The sequence below is a fragment of the Melanostigma gelatinosum genome, assembly GCF_949748355.1.
Source record: "Melanostigma gelatinosum genome assembly, chromosome: 14".
Lineage (NCBI taxonomy): Eukaryota > Metazoa > Chordata > Actinopteri > Perciformes > Zoarcidae > Melanostigma > Melanostigma gelatinosum.
The window spans coordinates 12,432,853-12,449,735 of NC_136647.1; the positions used below are offsets into that span (position 1 = coordinate 12,432,853).

At 42.1% G+C, this 16,883-nt stretch overlaps 3 protein-coding genes across 3 annotated transcripts; all 3 read left to right on the top strand.

The window, feature by feature from the left end:
• Positions 1-255: 255 nt before the first annotated feature.
• Positions 256-924, top strand: LOC306788589 (claudin-4-like; the record flags this gene model as incomplete). Its single annotated transcript, XM_079284163.1, has 1 exon — positions 256-924. The coding sequence occupies one exon, from the start codon at positions 256-258 to the stop codon at positions 922-924; it is 669 nt and encodes a 222-aa protein (XP_079140289.1).
• Positions 925-3,702: 2,778 nt separating this feature from the next.
• LOC306788590 (claudin-3-like) lies at positions 3,703-5,567 on the top strand. Its single transcript, XM_079284164.1, has one exon. It carries the CDS (start codon positions 3,835-3,837, stop codon positions 4,483-4,485), a length of 651 nt encoding a protein of 216 aa, XP_079140290.1. The 5' UTR covers positions 3,703-3,834; the 3' UTR covers positions 4,486-5,567.
• A 5,321-nt stretch (positions 5,568-10,888) lies between these two features.
• On the top strand, positions 10,889-16,831 carry abhd11 (abhydrolase domain containing 11). Its single transcript, XM_079283803.1, has 6 exons — positions 10,889-11,082; positions 13,095-13,230; positions 13,610-13,783; positions 13,974-14,144; positions 14,383-14,564; positions 15,039-16,831. The coding sequence occupies exons 1-6, from the start codon at positions 10,949-10,951 to the stop codon at positions 15,172-15,174; spliced, it is 933 nt and encodes a 310-aa protein (XP_079139929.1). The 5' UTR covers positions 10,889-10,948; the 3' UTR covers positions 15,175-16,831.
• The last annotated feature ends 52 nt before the right edge of the window (positions 16,832-16,883 follow it).

Sequence of the window (16,883 nt, forward strand, 5' to 3'; positions counted from 1 at the left end):
TTCTGGATTCAGCAGCAGGTGCAGTAGCTACAGCTTGAGGAGAGGACATACCTGGTGGAAAGAAGGGTCGACAAAGTGCGGCTTGAAGGGCAAAAGCAAGAAGGCCTTTAAGTGTTAGCTGGAAAATAAAAGGAAGACGGGGAAGCAAGAAAAACCGAGAGAAAGAGAAAATCATATATAGAGGAACCGAGAGGAGAGGAAGGACTAATAAAGGAGCTTTTGATCCAAAAGGGGGCACGCTTGTCTGAGTGCACTATGGTGTCTTTTGGACTTGAACTGGTCGGCATCAGTCTGTCAGTGCTCGGCTGGGTGCTGAGTGTGACCAGCTGCGCCTTGCCAATGTGGAGGGTCTCGGCCTTCATTGGCTCCAACATTGTCACAGCTCAGGTGTACTGGGAGGGCCTGTGGATGAACTGCGTGTTCCAGAGCACGGGACAGATGCAGTGTAAGGTCTACGACTCCATGCTGGCTTTACCTCAGGACCTGCAGGCCGCCAGGGCGCTCACCATCGTCTCCATCATCGTGGGGGTGGTGGCTCTCCTCATATCTATGGTCGGAGCAAAGTGCACCAACTGCATCGAGGATGAAGGGGTTAAAGCCAAGGTGATGGCCGCCTCAGGCGGCGCGTTCATCACAGCCGCTCTGACCCAGCTGGTGCCCGTTTCCTGGTCAGCAAACACCATCATAGTTGAGTTCTACAGTCCACTCATCCTCTCTGGTCAGAAGATGGAGATCGGGGCGGCGCTGTATCTAGGCTGGACTGCCGCGGCCCTGCTGCTGATTGGAGGGTCCATCCTCTGCTGCAGTTGCCCTCCAAAGGAAGATAAACCGAGGTACAGCGTGCACCCTCAGAGTCGTATGGCGTACTCCGCCGCACCGAGGTCAAACGCTCCAAGCTCCTACAACAGGAGGGACTACGTGTGAGGGAAGAGTACGGGACCGAGGGGGGAGTAGGAGGAAATGTGACCTCCTTCATATTATTTTCACTTGTATCCTGCTTATTTGTACATTGTCCGGAAATGAGCACAGAACTGAAGCTAAATAATAATTATTGGTAAAATGGTAAAAGTTTGAGAATATTAAGGACATAGATAATTGTAAATCTGCAGGCAGTTTTTTAATACTTAAAAAAAAACGTGATTTAAAAGCTCTATAGGGATGTTTGATGGTTCTGTTTACATTTACCATCGGTCTAAATCAAGTTTAAGAAGACGTGACCGAATATGGTAACAGAAGTTCACAGATTTTATCTCAGTTAAGAGACTTTATCCCATTTACATCCCATATACACATATATATATATTTATTATTTGTGCTGATAACATGTACGATGCTTTATGAATGCTGTGTTTAGACATTGTATACTAAGGTTGATGCTTTTATGGCTTTTGATGCATTAACATTGTATGTGTTTGCCAATATCGAGAGAACATTTTGAGTTTACTCTTTGGATGCAAATGTTTTGGTTTTAGATCGACTGAAATTATTGAAATAACTTAAATAACAAAGTAATAAAGATTTTCACTGTGAAACATGATGTGGGCCTAATTTATCCGGGTTCTTATTAACAATGATAAAGATGATTAACAAATGTTTGAATAATTGAGAGGAAAAGCCATAAATAGTGACAAGGTTTTGACTCCATATACTTTGGAGATAAAAGTGGAAATTCAAATAACAGAATTAAGATGAACAAGTTAAAGACAAAATGAGCACATTGTTCAAGAACTGTATTTGTTTTTTACCTTCTTCGGTTTTTAAAATCTTTTACACCATTTTACATAAACAGCATGAAAAACGGGTGTTGATGTTTTACAGAGTTAGTGAGTTGTGCGTGACAGATGATTCTCTTTTAGATTGTGATGTAAAGGTTAATCCTTTCTGTTTGGTGTCTGATCTGCAGAAACCAACTCATTCCTCTTTTGAATAGTGAAATGATCCCTCTGTGGTCCGGCCCCGTGTGCTCAGGTGGCAGAGCAGCCTGTTAATCCTGCTCCAGGAGCATTACTACACACAGCCTATTTCTGCTCCTCTGAACAACACTGAACAAACCTCGTAAACTTAAGTAAAATACTTCTTCCACCACTGGGTGTTACTATTTAACTATTATTAAAATATCGAAATGAAAAGCACTCATTATGCAGAGCCATTTAGTATATTATTGAATAATAGTTATTGATGAACGTCAGCTTGTAAATATGTCGCCATTTTAATTATTTGATCGACTGCAATAAAGTCCAAACTTAAACTATAATAATACATCATCATTTATTAGTTGATTTTATCTGACATCATCCATCTATATATTATAAATAGTGGAAGTATAAAGTATCAAAAACGGAAATGCTGAAGTAAAGTACCTCAAAATTGTACTTGAGTAAACACACTGAATTACTTTCCTCCACTGGTGACACGATAATTTGTCCATACGTAGATGTGTGTTAGTTTGAGCTTGCATTCTTCCACTATGATAATATGATAATGTCTGACTTGGTTAAAAATGGAGAATATACATTTATAGCAAAAACAGAAGCAGCTTCGGCTCTTGTTTTGGTAACACAAGCAGCTGGTCAACAGGGTCGCCTGTACTGATACAGGTACCTGTACTGATACAGGTCGCCTTCAGGTTATCGCTGTTATCTCTGCAGTAAAGCATCAACTGATGTTGTTACATCAGCACGATGGTACGACAAGCAGAGCCTCCCTGTTGTTCAGCCTTGGGGATTGCTTTGTGAGCTCGAGACTCATAATGTAACGACATTTGTTTCGTTCGTGTGTTTCACAAAAACACTGGATCAGCCTGTTGGCGATGAACAGTCGTAGCACAATCATTGTGTTGACAGTTAATGACGAGCTAAAAACAAAAGTCCTTTAACATTTTTACAGAACAAAAAAGACAAATCCTTATTTTCTAAATTTAGTTAGTGTCATTTTTCTGATTTGTTTGACTAATCTTCAACATGGATTCACATAATAACATCATTTTTACAGAATACTCAACCACGTGTGTTTCGAGGAATCATTTGGTCAGAGCAAAGAGTTCAACCGATACTGAGAAGATCCTGCTGTCTATATGCTAAAGGTGTCTGAGAATCAGCCTATCATGTTTTCTCTCTGCTCATATTTACTCTGGGAGCAGTTATTCCGGTTTCCAGCAGAGCTTTTGGGATTGTTTTCCGAAACAACGAATCCTGACTGTTTAAAGACTGGAACCAGGAAGTAACCAATAGTATCAGAGGGACAGTCCGACTGTGTGTTTGTGTGTGTGTGTGTTCGTGTGTGTGTTTACATGCTTACTCACAACAAGCTTTCCATGTACAGCCAGAGGCTGAAGCTACCTCTCTGTTTTGCACTGTGGTTAACTATTGCATGCAAGTCAGTGTAAGGAACTACACATATAGGTTTTTTTTGGACGATATTAAACAGAACTTCTCGTTCCCTTCTCTCAAGAGACAGACATTTTACTGGTGACCAACCCCCACCAGCCACAGACACACACTCCCACCATGACATCCCTCCTCACCCGTCCTGCCTCCAGCTCCCCTCCTCCACTATATAGAACACAGGTGGTGTTCTTTTTTTTCTTCTGTTGTGTAGACGGCCTCCTTTTTGACATCATCACCGGGGGACTCCTCCTCGCTCTCCTGAGGTATAAAGGATCTCTTGTTCCTGTGGCAGCATCTCATAGCAACATCACACCCTCTTACAGGTGCTCACACATTTCAAGGACACCAGAACAACAGAGGAGGACCTTCACCGGCATCTGAAAGTTTTGTTGGAAAATCTGTGGACTCTCTATTTTAATTTTGTTCTGTCACCAGACCAAGAGCCAGCATGTCAATGGGCATGGAGATCGTGGGCATTGCCTTTGGAGTGATTGGTTTTATCATTGCAATAGTTACATGCGCCCTGCCAATGTGGAAGGTGACGGCTTTCATCGGAGCCAACATCATCACCGCTCAGACCATCACGGAGGGTTTATGGATGAACTGTGTCACCCAGAGCACTGGCCAGATGCAGTGCAAGATCTACGACTCGATGCTGGCCTTGCCTCAGGAGCTGCAGGCCTCCCGAGCAATGATGATCATCGCCATCATACTCGGGGTGTTGGGGGTCCTGATCTCCATCGTCGGCGCCAAGTGCACCAACTGCATCGGAGACGAGGCATCCAAGGCCAAAGTGATGATCATAGCTGGAATCTTCTTTGTCCTGGGCGGCCTTTTGGTCCTCATCCCCGTCTCCTGGTCGGCCAGCGTCATCGTCCGGGATTTCTACAACCCCCTCGTGATCTCCGCGCAGAAGAGGGAGATCGGGGTATCGCTCTACATCGGCTGGGGAGCGGCCGTCCTGCTCCTGATTGGTGGGGCGATGCTGTGCAGCAGCTGCCCGCCAAAAGAGAAGAAGTACAAGCCGCCCCGGATGGCCTACACCGCCCCGCGCAGCACCAGTGCAGGTGCAGGGTACGACAGGAAAGACTATGTTTGAACGGAAGTGTCTGACAGATTGATTTGGAAAGCAGGATGAACTTCAAATGTTTGTTGCACATGAGTGCTTTTGTGTGTCTGTGTTGTAGTTTACGGTCTGAAACCACAGGGTGAACGCCACGAAAAGACTCCGAAATGAAGAAGTGTGTACAACTATTGATTTTCTGCTTTGCCTTTGGCCGACATGTTCATTTACAGAACTTTTTTTGCTTTGCAGCTGGTGTGTCTTGTTAAAGAGGCTCCTATTTTCTGTATGAACATCAGAGCATGTTTTCCAAGAAACAAATAACTTAATTATTTTGAATTTTCTGAGAACATGTTGTATTTATGCTTTAACTTCTGTGGCATTATGTGAATCTGAAAGTGCTTCTTGTGAGTGTGTGTCGCTATATCATTGTCTGTCGGCCTACTGGTGTCGTGTTTGACTGAAACCGTCAGTTAAAATGCTGTGTGTCGCTGACAATGACAGGGAAGAGCTCGCTCTCGTTTTACATGGATTTGGTTGTGTGATTGTTCAGTGTGTGTGTGTGTGTGTGTGTGTGTTTTGCATGTAATATTTGTTTAGGAGAGTTTCTACTGAGACTGAAACTGAAGATGGATCCATGATATGGCCCCGGGAAACAACTTTATCTCCATCACAGTTTCACTGTTTACGGACATCACTGTTTCAGTTGTGACACAAAGACTTTGTATGTGTCTATATGTGAGTTTATTTTATATTTATGGAATAAAATATATTTGTAATGTATTCGAACACTCCACTGCGTTTCTGTGTTAGATTGTATATATATATAAGCACCAGCCTGTATGATCCGCTGTCACACAAAGAGCCAAAGGTCCTCTTTGTGTGTGTGTGTGTGTGTGTGAGACAGCCTGAGGCAATATGACTAAAGCTGCTGTAAGATGTTTGTTTCCACATCAAAAGGATGTGTTTTGTGGTTCATCAATTCATATCCATCTCTTTTTAATCAGATTTGGTGTTCAGTTTCACATTTGTTTATACTTTTGTGTCCAAACATTGTAAAACAGCGGATTTATCGAATTTTTCTTTGTTGAATGCTTTATAATAGTGCTTGAATTTCAAACGTGTTGAAGATTTCAATAAAAGTCAGACTAAGAATGATGCAGGGGGCTTCTGTTCTTCCTCTTTGATCAAGACAGACGGATTCATCCTTTTTTGTTTAAGAGTGCTTGAAGAATTTAGAAGGGACATCGCAAAGGACGTGCTGCCAAACAAACACGCATCGCTCCAAATCAAACAGTCTAAAAAGGTGAAAGTAGGGTTGGGTTTTGGGAGTTAGGTTTCTTTGTTTAGCCAGCGGTACGGGTGAGTTTAATTCATCTCGCAGTTTACCTACAGCTTAACAATGCTTAGGTGTGGCAGGTATACCGTCGGCTTCATTAGGCTACCATATACCTGCCAAAGATGTTGGCCTGTTGGCTACACTGTGGAGGAAAACTGGAATGAACCGTCAAAAAGGTCAAATTGGCGGTGAAGATGAGAAAGATCGAGTGAGAGACAGAAAAGGAAGAACACAAACAACCTTGTCCAACAATTGTCCCAATAGTTTTGAAGAAAAGCAGAATATTTGACAAACTGACAAACAACTTGTTCAACTACAAATGCACACGTGTAATGTAAATGCAATCCTGTGTTTTTAAACATGAGTTCATATTAAAATAATAATTAGTAGATATTGCTAATCATCAATGAAAGCATATTTTGTTGTGTCTCTGTTGGGTAGGATACAACAGGAAAACAGATGTGGTTGAAATGACGAATGAATATCAACACTGTCACTGTTAATGGAGAGTCAGGAAATGTCACATAAAGGTTTTAAACTAGAGTCACAACATTTCACGGCCTTGTAAACAAAACAAGAAAAATGTTAAATAAATAAAATAAAAAATAAAACCAAAGGTCTTTATCAGCCCTTAAAGCCAGTTCTCTGCCACCAGGTTTTACCAATCAGTCACACACACACACCTACACTCTCACTCTCACTCTCACTCACACACACACACACACACACACACACACCTCGCCATTCCCCTGTAATCACAAAGGACCATGTTCAAAGTGGGTCAGTGAGTGGAATCTGACCAATTTGACAGAAAAGGGTGCTAAAGGGCGTCGTTATGAGTTGTTAGTTAAGTTAACGTCAACCACGCTCTTTTCCTAAAACTAAGTGGTTTTGTTGTCTAAACCCTAGATTCCTGTGACGATGGGAGTTTATTTAGTTGGGGGTGAGAATGTGTTGCAAATTCCTCTGTCCACAGAATAATCTCTGTCCACTGAAACCAACAAAGTCACAAATCATGGTATGCATGTTAGTTGATTGGGGATGAACTGGGATGGGCGTTTTTCAAAATTGTTTGAAATTTATGAAATCAATCATGAAAAAAGTCGTTAGTTGCAGCATTTACTGTATGGCAGCATGTTAGTGCTACCAAACTATTTAGCTAAATTCACGTATCATGTTGCATGCGTGCTCTGGTACAATACAAACATTGCTCCATAGCGCTACTAGTGGTCAACCACTGCACAGGGTACCTTTAATGAGCTTAAGCATACATTCAGTTAATTACATATAAAGGAAGAAGACGTAAAACCAGAGATTTCCTCACTGCATTGTAGATCTCCATGTGAAGCTATTGAGCGTGCAGTGTTACACACTATGAAGTGAACAAAGTGAGAACTAACGCCGCATGACAGGGCAGGAAAAATGAGTTAGAATAAAGGCCATTGTTCTCTTAGAGTTCATAGATGTTGTTCATTGAACATTTGAATGTCAACTTCTCTTTCCAGCAGGAACACAGCAGATTTCTGAAAAACGCGGTGAGGACCCAACAGCAAAGTCCAACTGGTGCCTGATAGAGGCTCTAGAAAGTAGAAGCAGGTTATCACTGATTCTTTAACCTCACTGACTGACGGATTGTAAAGTTGTGCAAAGCAGATATACAATCTGTTGCAAACACTTCATCAGGCGTGGGTCAATAAAGATGTTATACTTGAGATACTATTATTCATTACGAAGCTTAAAGGAGTCAGAGGAGATGTGGTGAGGCAGTACTACCACACAAGGTGCGAGATATGAGATGATAAGCAAAAACACAGTCATCTATATGTCAACTACATATTACATTTTAGTGACAGAGAATAATCTCTATTTTGTGGATACGTTTGTAACATTAATTTGCTCTAAATCTTGTATTTAGAAATAAAGACACAGGTCTCTCTGGTAATATGGAATGAACATGTTGGCTCATGCTGTGATCCATCAGAACCAAAGCTTCAGTCAGTCCATGGAAGCATTCATAAGGTAGAGTTTCCACCTCCAGGGAACTAAATGAATGTCAGATATATTCCAGCGCCAAAAACATGAACATGAAGTGAACCCCGACAGATGACAAATGTTTTAGAATATGTGTTTATTTATCTGAGAAAAAAAGGCACCACAGCCATCAGAGTTTAAACAGTTTTTTACCAGCCGTGACAGCGACGTTGGAATTGTTATCACCTTGTGAGTCTGTCTGTGTGTCATCGTGGAAAAATGTGATCCGAGAGCACCTGTAGATTTACTGTAGCGGGAAGAGGCATATGCTTGTCTCAAAGATTAAGCCATGCAAGTCTAAGTACACACGGCCGGTACAGTAAAACTGCGAATGGCTCATTAAATCAGTTATGGTTTGAGTAGATTATGTCAATAAGATAGCATCACAAATTTGTAAGATGCAGTCACAAACCTTTGTTCAGGTGTGCAGTTGAGATCAAAATAAAGGCCGGGGTCGAAGATGGGTGCGGTCCGAGCAAGGGCACAGGAAGTGGGGAAGTAGGAAGTGGGGAAAGGGCAATTGAGTCTTCAAACTATCTGTAAATACAGATGAATTGGAGCGGTTGTGAAAGACTAAAATAATGACTATGGACAGAAATATTTTGGTACCACCATTTATATGACGAGACGGATAAAAAAATTAATACCGCTTGACTCTGTTTTGATATCTGACAACAAATTCTGTGAGAGAAAGAACTTTTCCAGGAAAGTGTCTGACTTTTCTTATTTATACATATATATATATATATATATATATATATATATATATATATATATATATATATATATATATATATATATATATACACACATACACACACACACATATATACAGTATATATATATATATATACAATGAATTAAAATTAAAGCCCTTTTGAAACCCCCTAAATATTTCCAATTAGATTCTAAATGAAAACATTTAACGGTGGACAAAGGTTTCTAAAGATGAAACAGTCACTGGAAATGTCACAGTGCACCAGTGAAAGCAGAAGTATCAGAGAAGCAGAAGTTAAAATCCTTTGCATTGTAAACCAGCAGTGATTTGCTGGTTTCACATGTCCAATGCTCTTTTCCAAGGGCCTGCACATGCACATGCACACACGCATTTACTGACCTGCAAGTAATGTGTGTGTGCTTGTGCATGTGCAGGCCCTTGGAAAAGAGCATTGGACATGAATGCCCAAACTGGGCAAATACATTTACTTTATTCATATGAGATGTTTAAATCATTCCTGATCTTTTTCTTAGTTTAAAAAAAACTAGAAAAAAAATGCACCACTGACCTGCAAGTAATGCGTGTGTGCATGTGCATGTGCAGGCTCTTGGAAAAGAGCAGGTTGAGAACAAAGGCTTTCTTCGCTGTGCTCTGTGTAGCATGAAGAGCTGACGTTAGCTGTCTGACGCTCAGCTTCATTACACAGTAAAGAAGTAAAACCACAGTACTCAGGGATGGAGGGCCGAGGCGAAATGTCAGCACAATCTGACCATATTCAAGTCAAATGGAAGAACAACTAACTTTAAAACAATGCATGACAATGATTTCATTTCATATTCAGGCATAAACTGTCTTTTTTTCTGTTTTTGATCAATGTTTATTGAATCTTAGATATTTTTTGAAAAACAATTGCCATCCTTCCTTCCCTGCATATATCCATCTACTTTTTATTGTAGTTTTAAATGGATATGGATACATTGCATGCATTTTGTCATAATATTTTTTAATTGTATGATAAACACTAAATCAGCCGTTGGGTTGCAATTTTCCAACTGGCTGTCAATACAATAGCACTAGAATTTGCTTTAATTATTTGAAATAAAGCCAGCATTTCAAACAATTGAATCACTTAAGATTCAAGATATTGTTGACAAAAGTCTATTCGCATCAGAAACGTGGTGCTGGAAGTATTTAATCCTTGAGTTTAAGGAAAACTGGAGCTTTGGCACAATGTTGAATAGGAAGAAGGAAAAAAAAGCCAACTCATCCACCAATTCCCCCTCCCCTCTCATGTGGGTTTGTACCGTGCGCTCCCCCGGCCTCTGTCTCATGCAATCACTATGGTGACAGCTCACAGCATGCTTTATCCCAGCAGACATCTCTCCCATAGCAATGAATGTTTGCAAGGGAGGCCAGGCTCTCCGGGCCCACAGTCTGATTGTTTTTATGTCCCTGTACATGACAGGAGCCATGCACATAAGCACTATACAAAATAATACAACAACAAAAAGTAATAAAATGCAATACACATCAGTAAACTCTCCTGATGTACAGTGTAAACCCATGTACAATGCAGCAGCAGTCCCAAACATAACATGGTGTTTTAGCATTTTCCAAAATGAAAGAGCAGCTTGGTGAGGGAAACATCGACAGACTTGTGTCTACAAGGCAATGAAAGACCTGATCCGATACGGCCAGCTGTTCTCACAGATACAGCTCTGTATTCAGTGCAGTGAGGAAATCATTTTGTTAGGGAAGAGAAGGTTGTAGCCTACATCGTGCTGCTCTGGCGCCACCTGGTGGCCCAACAAAGCAATGTGTATAGTTTTGCTTCTTGGTGCTGCTTTTTCCTCCTCTTTTATTGTCCAAATGCAAAGTGCATGCCATATTGAACAAATCCAAGATTCAGATCCACGTCTAGGGTCATTTTAAATTAACAAATGAATAAGGCTATGAAAATAAGACAGAGGCTACATTCATCTCAACTCATGTCTCACCTCATAACTGGGGGTTTCATTTTAATAAACAAAAACCTAGAAGTAAAAAAACAACTATTATTTAACATTAAAACGTTTTTCTTTTTCTTCACATCAGCTTATACGGGCAGTTTATTCAAATGAGTACAGAGTCATACCCTTAGATTATAGTCAGCCGGGTAGGGTCAAACTAAATATTCACACTACATCGCAGCAGAAATATAAATTGTGTTATGCTCATAATGCAGCCTGAGAGACTAAACTCAGGGAGACAAGCGTAGCGTCATCGTGTGCGTGCTACGTCATGACGCAGCCTCAGCTGCGCTCTTCTCGACCTCCGGGCGCTCCGTGCATAGTCAGAGTCCTGTCATTCTCGCCGTTTTTTTAAACGCACATGCGGTTTGTCGATCGCCCGGTAACGGAGCATATGCTGCTATGAGTGCTTTCTGTCGCCTGATCCACAGAGGACTGCTGAGGCTCCGGCCGTCGTGTCGTTTGTTCCCCGGACAGCAGGATGTGTGTGGAGGGGCTCCGGTGGCTCCCACGGTCCGGTCAGCCAGCTCATCCAGGTATCCCTGCTAGCTCCCCGGCTAACTGATGCCCTCTGTCCGCCTGAGCTGCGGCGTGGTGTGATGGTGCTTTGGTGGACATGGCAGCTCAATGTTCGTCTTTTAAAGCACACCGTTAAATTCATCACCGTGTCTTTGTATCTCTGTTAGCTAATGTAACTGTTAACTTTAAACAGTTTACATAAATTACATTCAGACGGTTAGCACGATGCTTTCACAGTTGCGCTATATTACCAAAGAGGATGTTAGTTATGGATTCCCTGTCTGTTGCTTTATTTTATTTGGTTATTATGCAGCTATATATAAACGATGATTTGTGTCATATTTAGTATATAGTACGCTATGCTACATGTACGCTAAGCTGCCAGTTTATTAGGTAAGCCTAGCTACAATGACTGCGTGTGTCTACTATGTCAGACACACTATTAGAAACACATTTGTATGAAGGTGAGATGTATTGCAGGGCTGTTGTACAATACTGCATCAGATTTAGCTAGCTGTAGTCATGCAATGTAATCTATTAGCAGAGGTGAAAAAAGTACGACAATATTATACTCAGGTAGAAGTACTGTTCCTTTAAAGACATTTTACTCAAGCGAAAACACTTGTGTTAAATGTACTAAAGTGGGTTGTATAAAATGTGTTTATAAAACTACCAAATTAAGGAGTAGGCTACAAACTAGGTTGTGTTAAATATCGACTTGTACACAAGTTGGACAAGAACAGCAACATCTCTACAGTCTGTGCATACATAATATGTACATTATGTATTATAAATAAACAACTGCCTTCTTCAGTGTAGCTTTACAATAATAAAATCAGAAAAGAGAGACAACTCAGACAATGAAACAAAAATTATGGACAATAATCAAAACAAGCTTTGGACAAAACTGCTCCTGAAACTTCTTTCAACAGAACAAAACTTCACCAAAGCAGACAACACCTCCACACGTGCTGCAGCCACAGACACGCATATTACAGCTCAGCAGAGGCTGCACATTTAACACGCCACGCACGCACACTCCACTACATCGTTGCTGCAACAAAGTAGTTGTTGGCGTTCTGATCAGCAGTGTGTTGATGTACTCACTTGTCTGAACGACAGACCCGAAGCACTTCACAATCTGGCTCAACTTCTCTACTCGTTCTTTCACTCAAAGCAGAATACAACCAGTCCACTCGGCCTCTCTCGTCCCACTGCGCTCCTCAAACTAAAACGTTGGCGCATCAGGGTTTAACTGCTTTAAACAGCAGGAAGTCCTCACTGAAGTTAAAACCTCGTGCACCGACTGTTCAGGTCACAAACATCGCGGGCGTGGCACTTGGTGCTCGCCAGGTGGTGCATTAAATCAGTCATCAATCAGGATAGATGAAACTATGCTGAGGTACATTAATGCGAACTATAACCACACTCTATATGTGATCCTTCATTTAAGTGGGCTTGAATTGGCCCAGACCCGTGAACTCAAACATTTATAACGTATCATTTCTGCAGCGTCACCCCTTTGGGTATCACAAACCATACAGCCCTTTAAAGTTATTATTGATTTATCAGTTCAATGAACGACAGGAAATAAAATGTTGACAGAATATTAATCTTTTAAGTAATTCATCCAAAGAAATAGGCCAATGTCGGCTCAAATGTAAATAGTTCATGTCAAGTGCATTTTCCACTATTTTGTCACATTTTACAGACTGAGTAAATTAACGAAGGATCCAAAAAAGTCACAACCCTAATAGAGTTGAGTCAACACCATTTCAACAATGTATTTCTACACGTGTGTTGACCTAATGTTGAACCAGTAGGTCTGTGCAATCATTGCGCAATGCTGCCACTGCTTTCCTCTCTTTGAGTAATATCCCTTTATATCAGCATCAGCATTTCCCCTCCCTGGCAGTTTCATCAGTTGTGTACCTTACATGCATTACTGTTCCTGTAGTTTTGACATAGTTCTCACCACAGACCTTACCAGATTCTACCTGATTTTTCGAACTGTTTTTCTGTCCCTCAGCCCAGTCAACCTGACCTACGATGTCTTCGATGGGAAGGGTGACAGCACTCCCCTGGTGTTTCTTCACGGCCTTTTTGGCAGCAAATCAAACTTCCACTCAATAGCGAAGTCCTTGGTGCAGCGCACAGGCCGAAAGGTAATGCAGCGATGAAGACATCACACCTGTCTGTGTTGTTACACTAAAAACAATTCCCCTTAATGTGTTTGAGTTTGTTCTCAGCAGCCTGACAATAGCACTCTTATACAAGCAGCCCTGGGAATGCACAAGCAGTCATTTGATACAACTCCTCACCAGTCCGTACCGCTGTAACAAATACTGAGAGATAATCCGCTCTTTGGCTTGCTTGAGGAAACTCGTCACCTTATGTGCACAATGCAGCCTTTGATGGTGCTGCCACTGTCAAAGCCAAAAGAACCAATCCAGCGGACATAGAAGTGTTCTTGTTTCCACTCCGTTGGCTCTTCCCCCCCCCCCCCCCCATTCCAAGTGTCCTAACTGTCCTTTGTCCAGTTAGGTGCTGACTGTAGATGCCCGTAACCATGGCAACAGCCCTCACAACCCGGAGCTGACCTACGAAGCGATGACCGATGACTTGAAACACCTCCTCGCCCAGCTGCACATCGAGAAGTGCGTCCTCGTCGGCCACAGCATGGGCGGGAAAACGGCCATGACGACCGCCCTGACGCAGGTTAGCGGCCGAGAGAAATGTCGCCACGACTTAACGACGACGCTGCAGTCCTCTCGCTGGACGTCACCTGATCTGTCTCACTGTACATCCCTGTCCTCTCTGAACCTAATAATCCTGCTCTGCTCCTCATGCCACAACTAACTGTCTTGATTGGCTCTCTCTCTCTCGCTCTCTCGCTGTATGTTTGCAGTCTGGTTTAGTGGAGAGGCTGGTGGTAGTGGACGTCAGTCCAGCCCAGACCACCACACGCACCAACTTCCGCTATTACATCAAGGCCATGCAGGAGATGAAGATCTCCAGCGACATCCCACGTTCCACTGCCAGGCGGATGGCTGAGGATCAGCTGCGCAGTTTAGTCAAGGTCAGGACTCCTTCTCTGCTCACCCCCTTCTAGTTTGTCTAGAATATTACATATATATTTCTGCTCAGGTAGACATTACTCCATTATATCGATAATAGTTGTTTGCTGCTATATTAATGCTCTGAATGTTAAATACAGATCCTTTTAATATAAACATCTGGGTTGTAGCTGCTTTAAAGTGAAACTGTGAAACTAGAAATGTCTTCGTCTAGTCATTGACTGTGCTTGCCTCCCTCAGGAGCGCTCAGTGCGGCAGTTCCTGCTGACTAATCTGGTGGAGCTGAATGGCCACTATGCCTGGAGGGTCAACCTGGAGGCCATCTCTGCGCACCTTGAAGACATCATGAGCTTCCCCAGCTTCAACACAGTCTATCACGGACCCACATTGTTTTTGGGTGGAGCCAGTTCTGCTTATATCAGGTATAAAACACCACAGACGGATGGCTTATTATTTTTTTTATAGGAACAGATACATAAGCTTAGAATACTTAAAATGCCATCTATTGAAGCGTTTATGGCCTCAGCCTAGTTCCAGTGCTTGTTCCTAAATGGGCTTTTCATGCTTTGCTCTGGAAACGAGGCTGAGCGCGAACAACCCTTTTCAAAAACAAACTCAGCAGAAACAACCTGCATCATGCCAGTCATGTAATAATGACAATAAAAGTACAATTTAACCAGATACAAATCACCAGAACCATGTCAACACCCTGATGAAATGATTAGTTCACGCTTCATCTGTATTTATACTGCAGCAACTGAATGTGTGAACACACCCGCTGTGTTTCATCGTTACCCGTTCATCCTCCTCTCGTCTCCTTTGCCCTCTCACCACCTCGCTTTGCCTGATATTCTAATGACTCCCCCCCCCCCCCCGTGTCTTCACTCCTCATCCAGCTCCGACGATTACCCAGAAATCCACAGGCTGTTCCCTAACGCTGACATCCAGTACATCCCGGATGCGAGCCACTGGATCCACGCAGACAAACCCTTAGATTTCATCAGCTCCATCAGCTCCTTCCTCCAGTCCTAGCTGCCTCCCGCCTACGCCTCAGGACTTTTATCAATGCTCAGCACTCCTGAGCGAGCCCTCACTGAAAAATGACGGTTAGTATTCTGCAGCCTCAGCAAGAGCAAGTGGAGTCACTGATGATGCTAATATTTGCCAACACTGGACCAAACTTGCCCTTTACAGCAGCCAATCCTCCTCTTAACATTATTAGTGCAGTGTAGCGTAGGTCAACATTTCGTTTGTTTTCTGCAGGTAGTGCTACGAGCTTGGCTGGTTTTTCGATGTGTTTTTATTGGTCGGTAGGTAGACTGTATATCATTTGATGGGGCTGTTTAGGAGGCGATGTACTAATCCAAAGAAACTCATTTGCAGAGTGCTTTCTTTATCGTATGCCAGTAGGAAAAGTTGCGTTAGGCCAAGTATATTCCGGGACGGCTGAGGTGGACCAGCAGTAAGACGGGGTTGGATATGAAAGTGTTGACGGCATGAAACGAATACTGTATATACGAGAAGCTGAGATAAGATTATTCGAAGTAAAAGATGTTTCTTTGGCCGAGGGAGTTTGGTGTTGTGTCGGGAGCTTTGAGCTCTGCAAGGGAGGCTGTAATGCAGACCTTGCGTGTACGGACGGTTTGTTGTAGAGACTTATTTTGGTGTTGATAATTGTGATATGTATATTCGATATTTTGACCTGGAAGTATTTCTCACGGTCCTCTCCTCCGTGTACCTGCTGTGCGTCAGAGGTGAGGCTTTACAGGTCAATGACTCGAGGTCATCACGTAGCGTTTGTTATATTTTTATGGCAACATGATCTATAATCTGTCAACATAATGTATGAAAACCAATCTGAAACATTCAAATGCAGTATTGTCACAATCTGTTTCCTGAATATCTCAGGTCACACAAGTGGATATGCTAATTATTAAACGACTATACTATTCTCCCGTCTGTCTGGCAATACGCCGTAGTAACGTAGTTATGTCTTTGTATTTGTCCACGCAGTGTTTTGATTAAACATGTTGTATCGAGTTATTATCCGTATCTCACTTATCTTTATGAATAAAGACGAGGCTATATGGGTATCTCAAAAATAAATGCTGCAGCAATGTATGTTATCTAATCGTAAAACAGTGTTAATATTATTTCTGTTTCCTCTGTTTGGCGCAGGACAGTCCTGTAGTGAAACTGCCATCTGTGTGAATAAGCAGGGTGTTGTAAATGTGTGCCTCTTCTGTCAAGAGCTCCTTTTTCCAGTTCTGTAAGACTTGATAGGAAAAGTGAAACAAAACTTTTATTCTTCAATGATGACTGGCAGACTTTCGATTGGCAGCTGGGTTGCCAGTTCTGCGTGACTTTTCTCACAAGGAAGCTTAACAGACGAGGGTGTGTGTCCCTTCACGGCGCTAGATGTTTACAACGATCTTGTGTTTTGCGTTCGTTTGGTGCGAGTACAGAAGTCTAAAAGGCTTTAAACGGTCCACTATGAGCATGCCTTTTCTCTTGTCATCAGGTGTGACTTTGCTGTGCTATATACGTCTCAGTTTGTTCAACATGTTGTCACAATGGGGGCACTTATTCTAGATAGTGGCATATATACATTTTAAACATGACAAAGAAGCATATAGGAGTGGGTTGATTATATATAATTGAAAATGTACAAAATGATATTATACAATAAAATGACAAATCTGCGACAAAGTTTGCGTTTTGCTTTTGATTCTTAAATGCAA

What these genes read in the sequence shown, in the direction of transcription:
- LOC306788590 (XM_079284164.1), top strand. Translation starts at nt 3,835, where the DNA reads ATGTCAATGGGCATGGAGATCGTGGGCATTGCCTTTGGAGTGATTGGT.
- abhd11 (XM_079283803.1), top strand. Translation starts at nt 10,949, where the DNA reads ATGAGTGCTTTCTGTCGCCTGATCCACAGAGGACTGCTGAGGCTCCGG. An exon ending in AGCTGCGCAGTTTAGTCAAG is followed by an intron (nt 14,145 to 14,382) that starts GTCAGGACTCCT and finishes TGCCTCCCTCAG; the next exon opens with GAGCGCTCAGTGCGGCAGTT. An exon ending in GCCAGTTCTGCTTATATCAG is followed by an intron (nt 14,565 to 15,038) that starts GTATAAAACACC and finishes CTCCTCATCCAG; the next exon opens with CTCCGACGATTACCCAGAAA.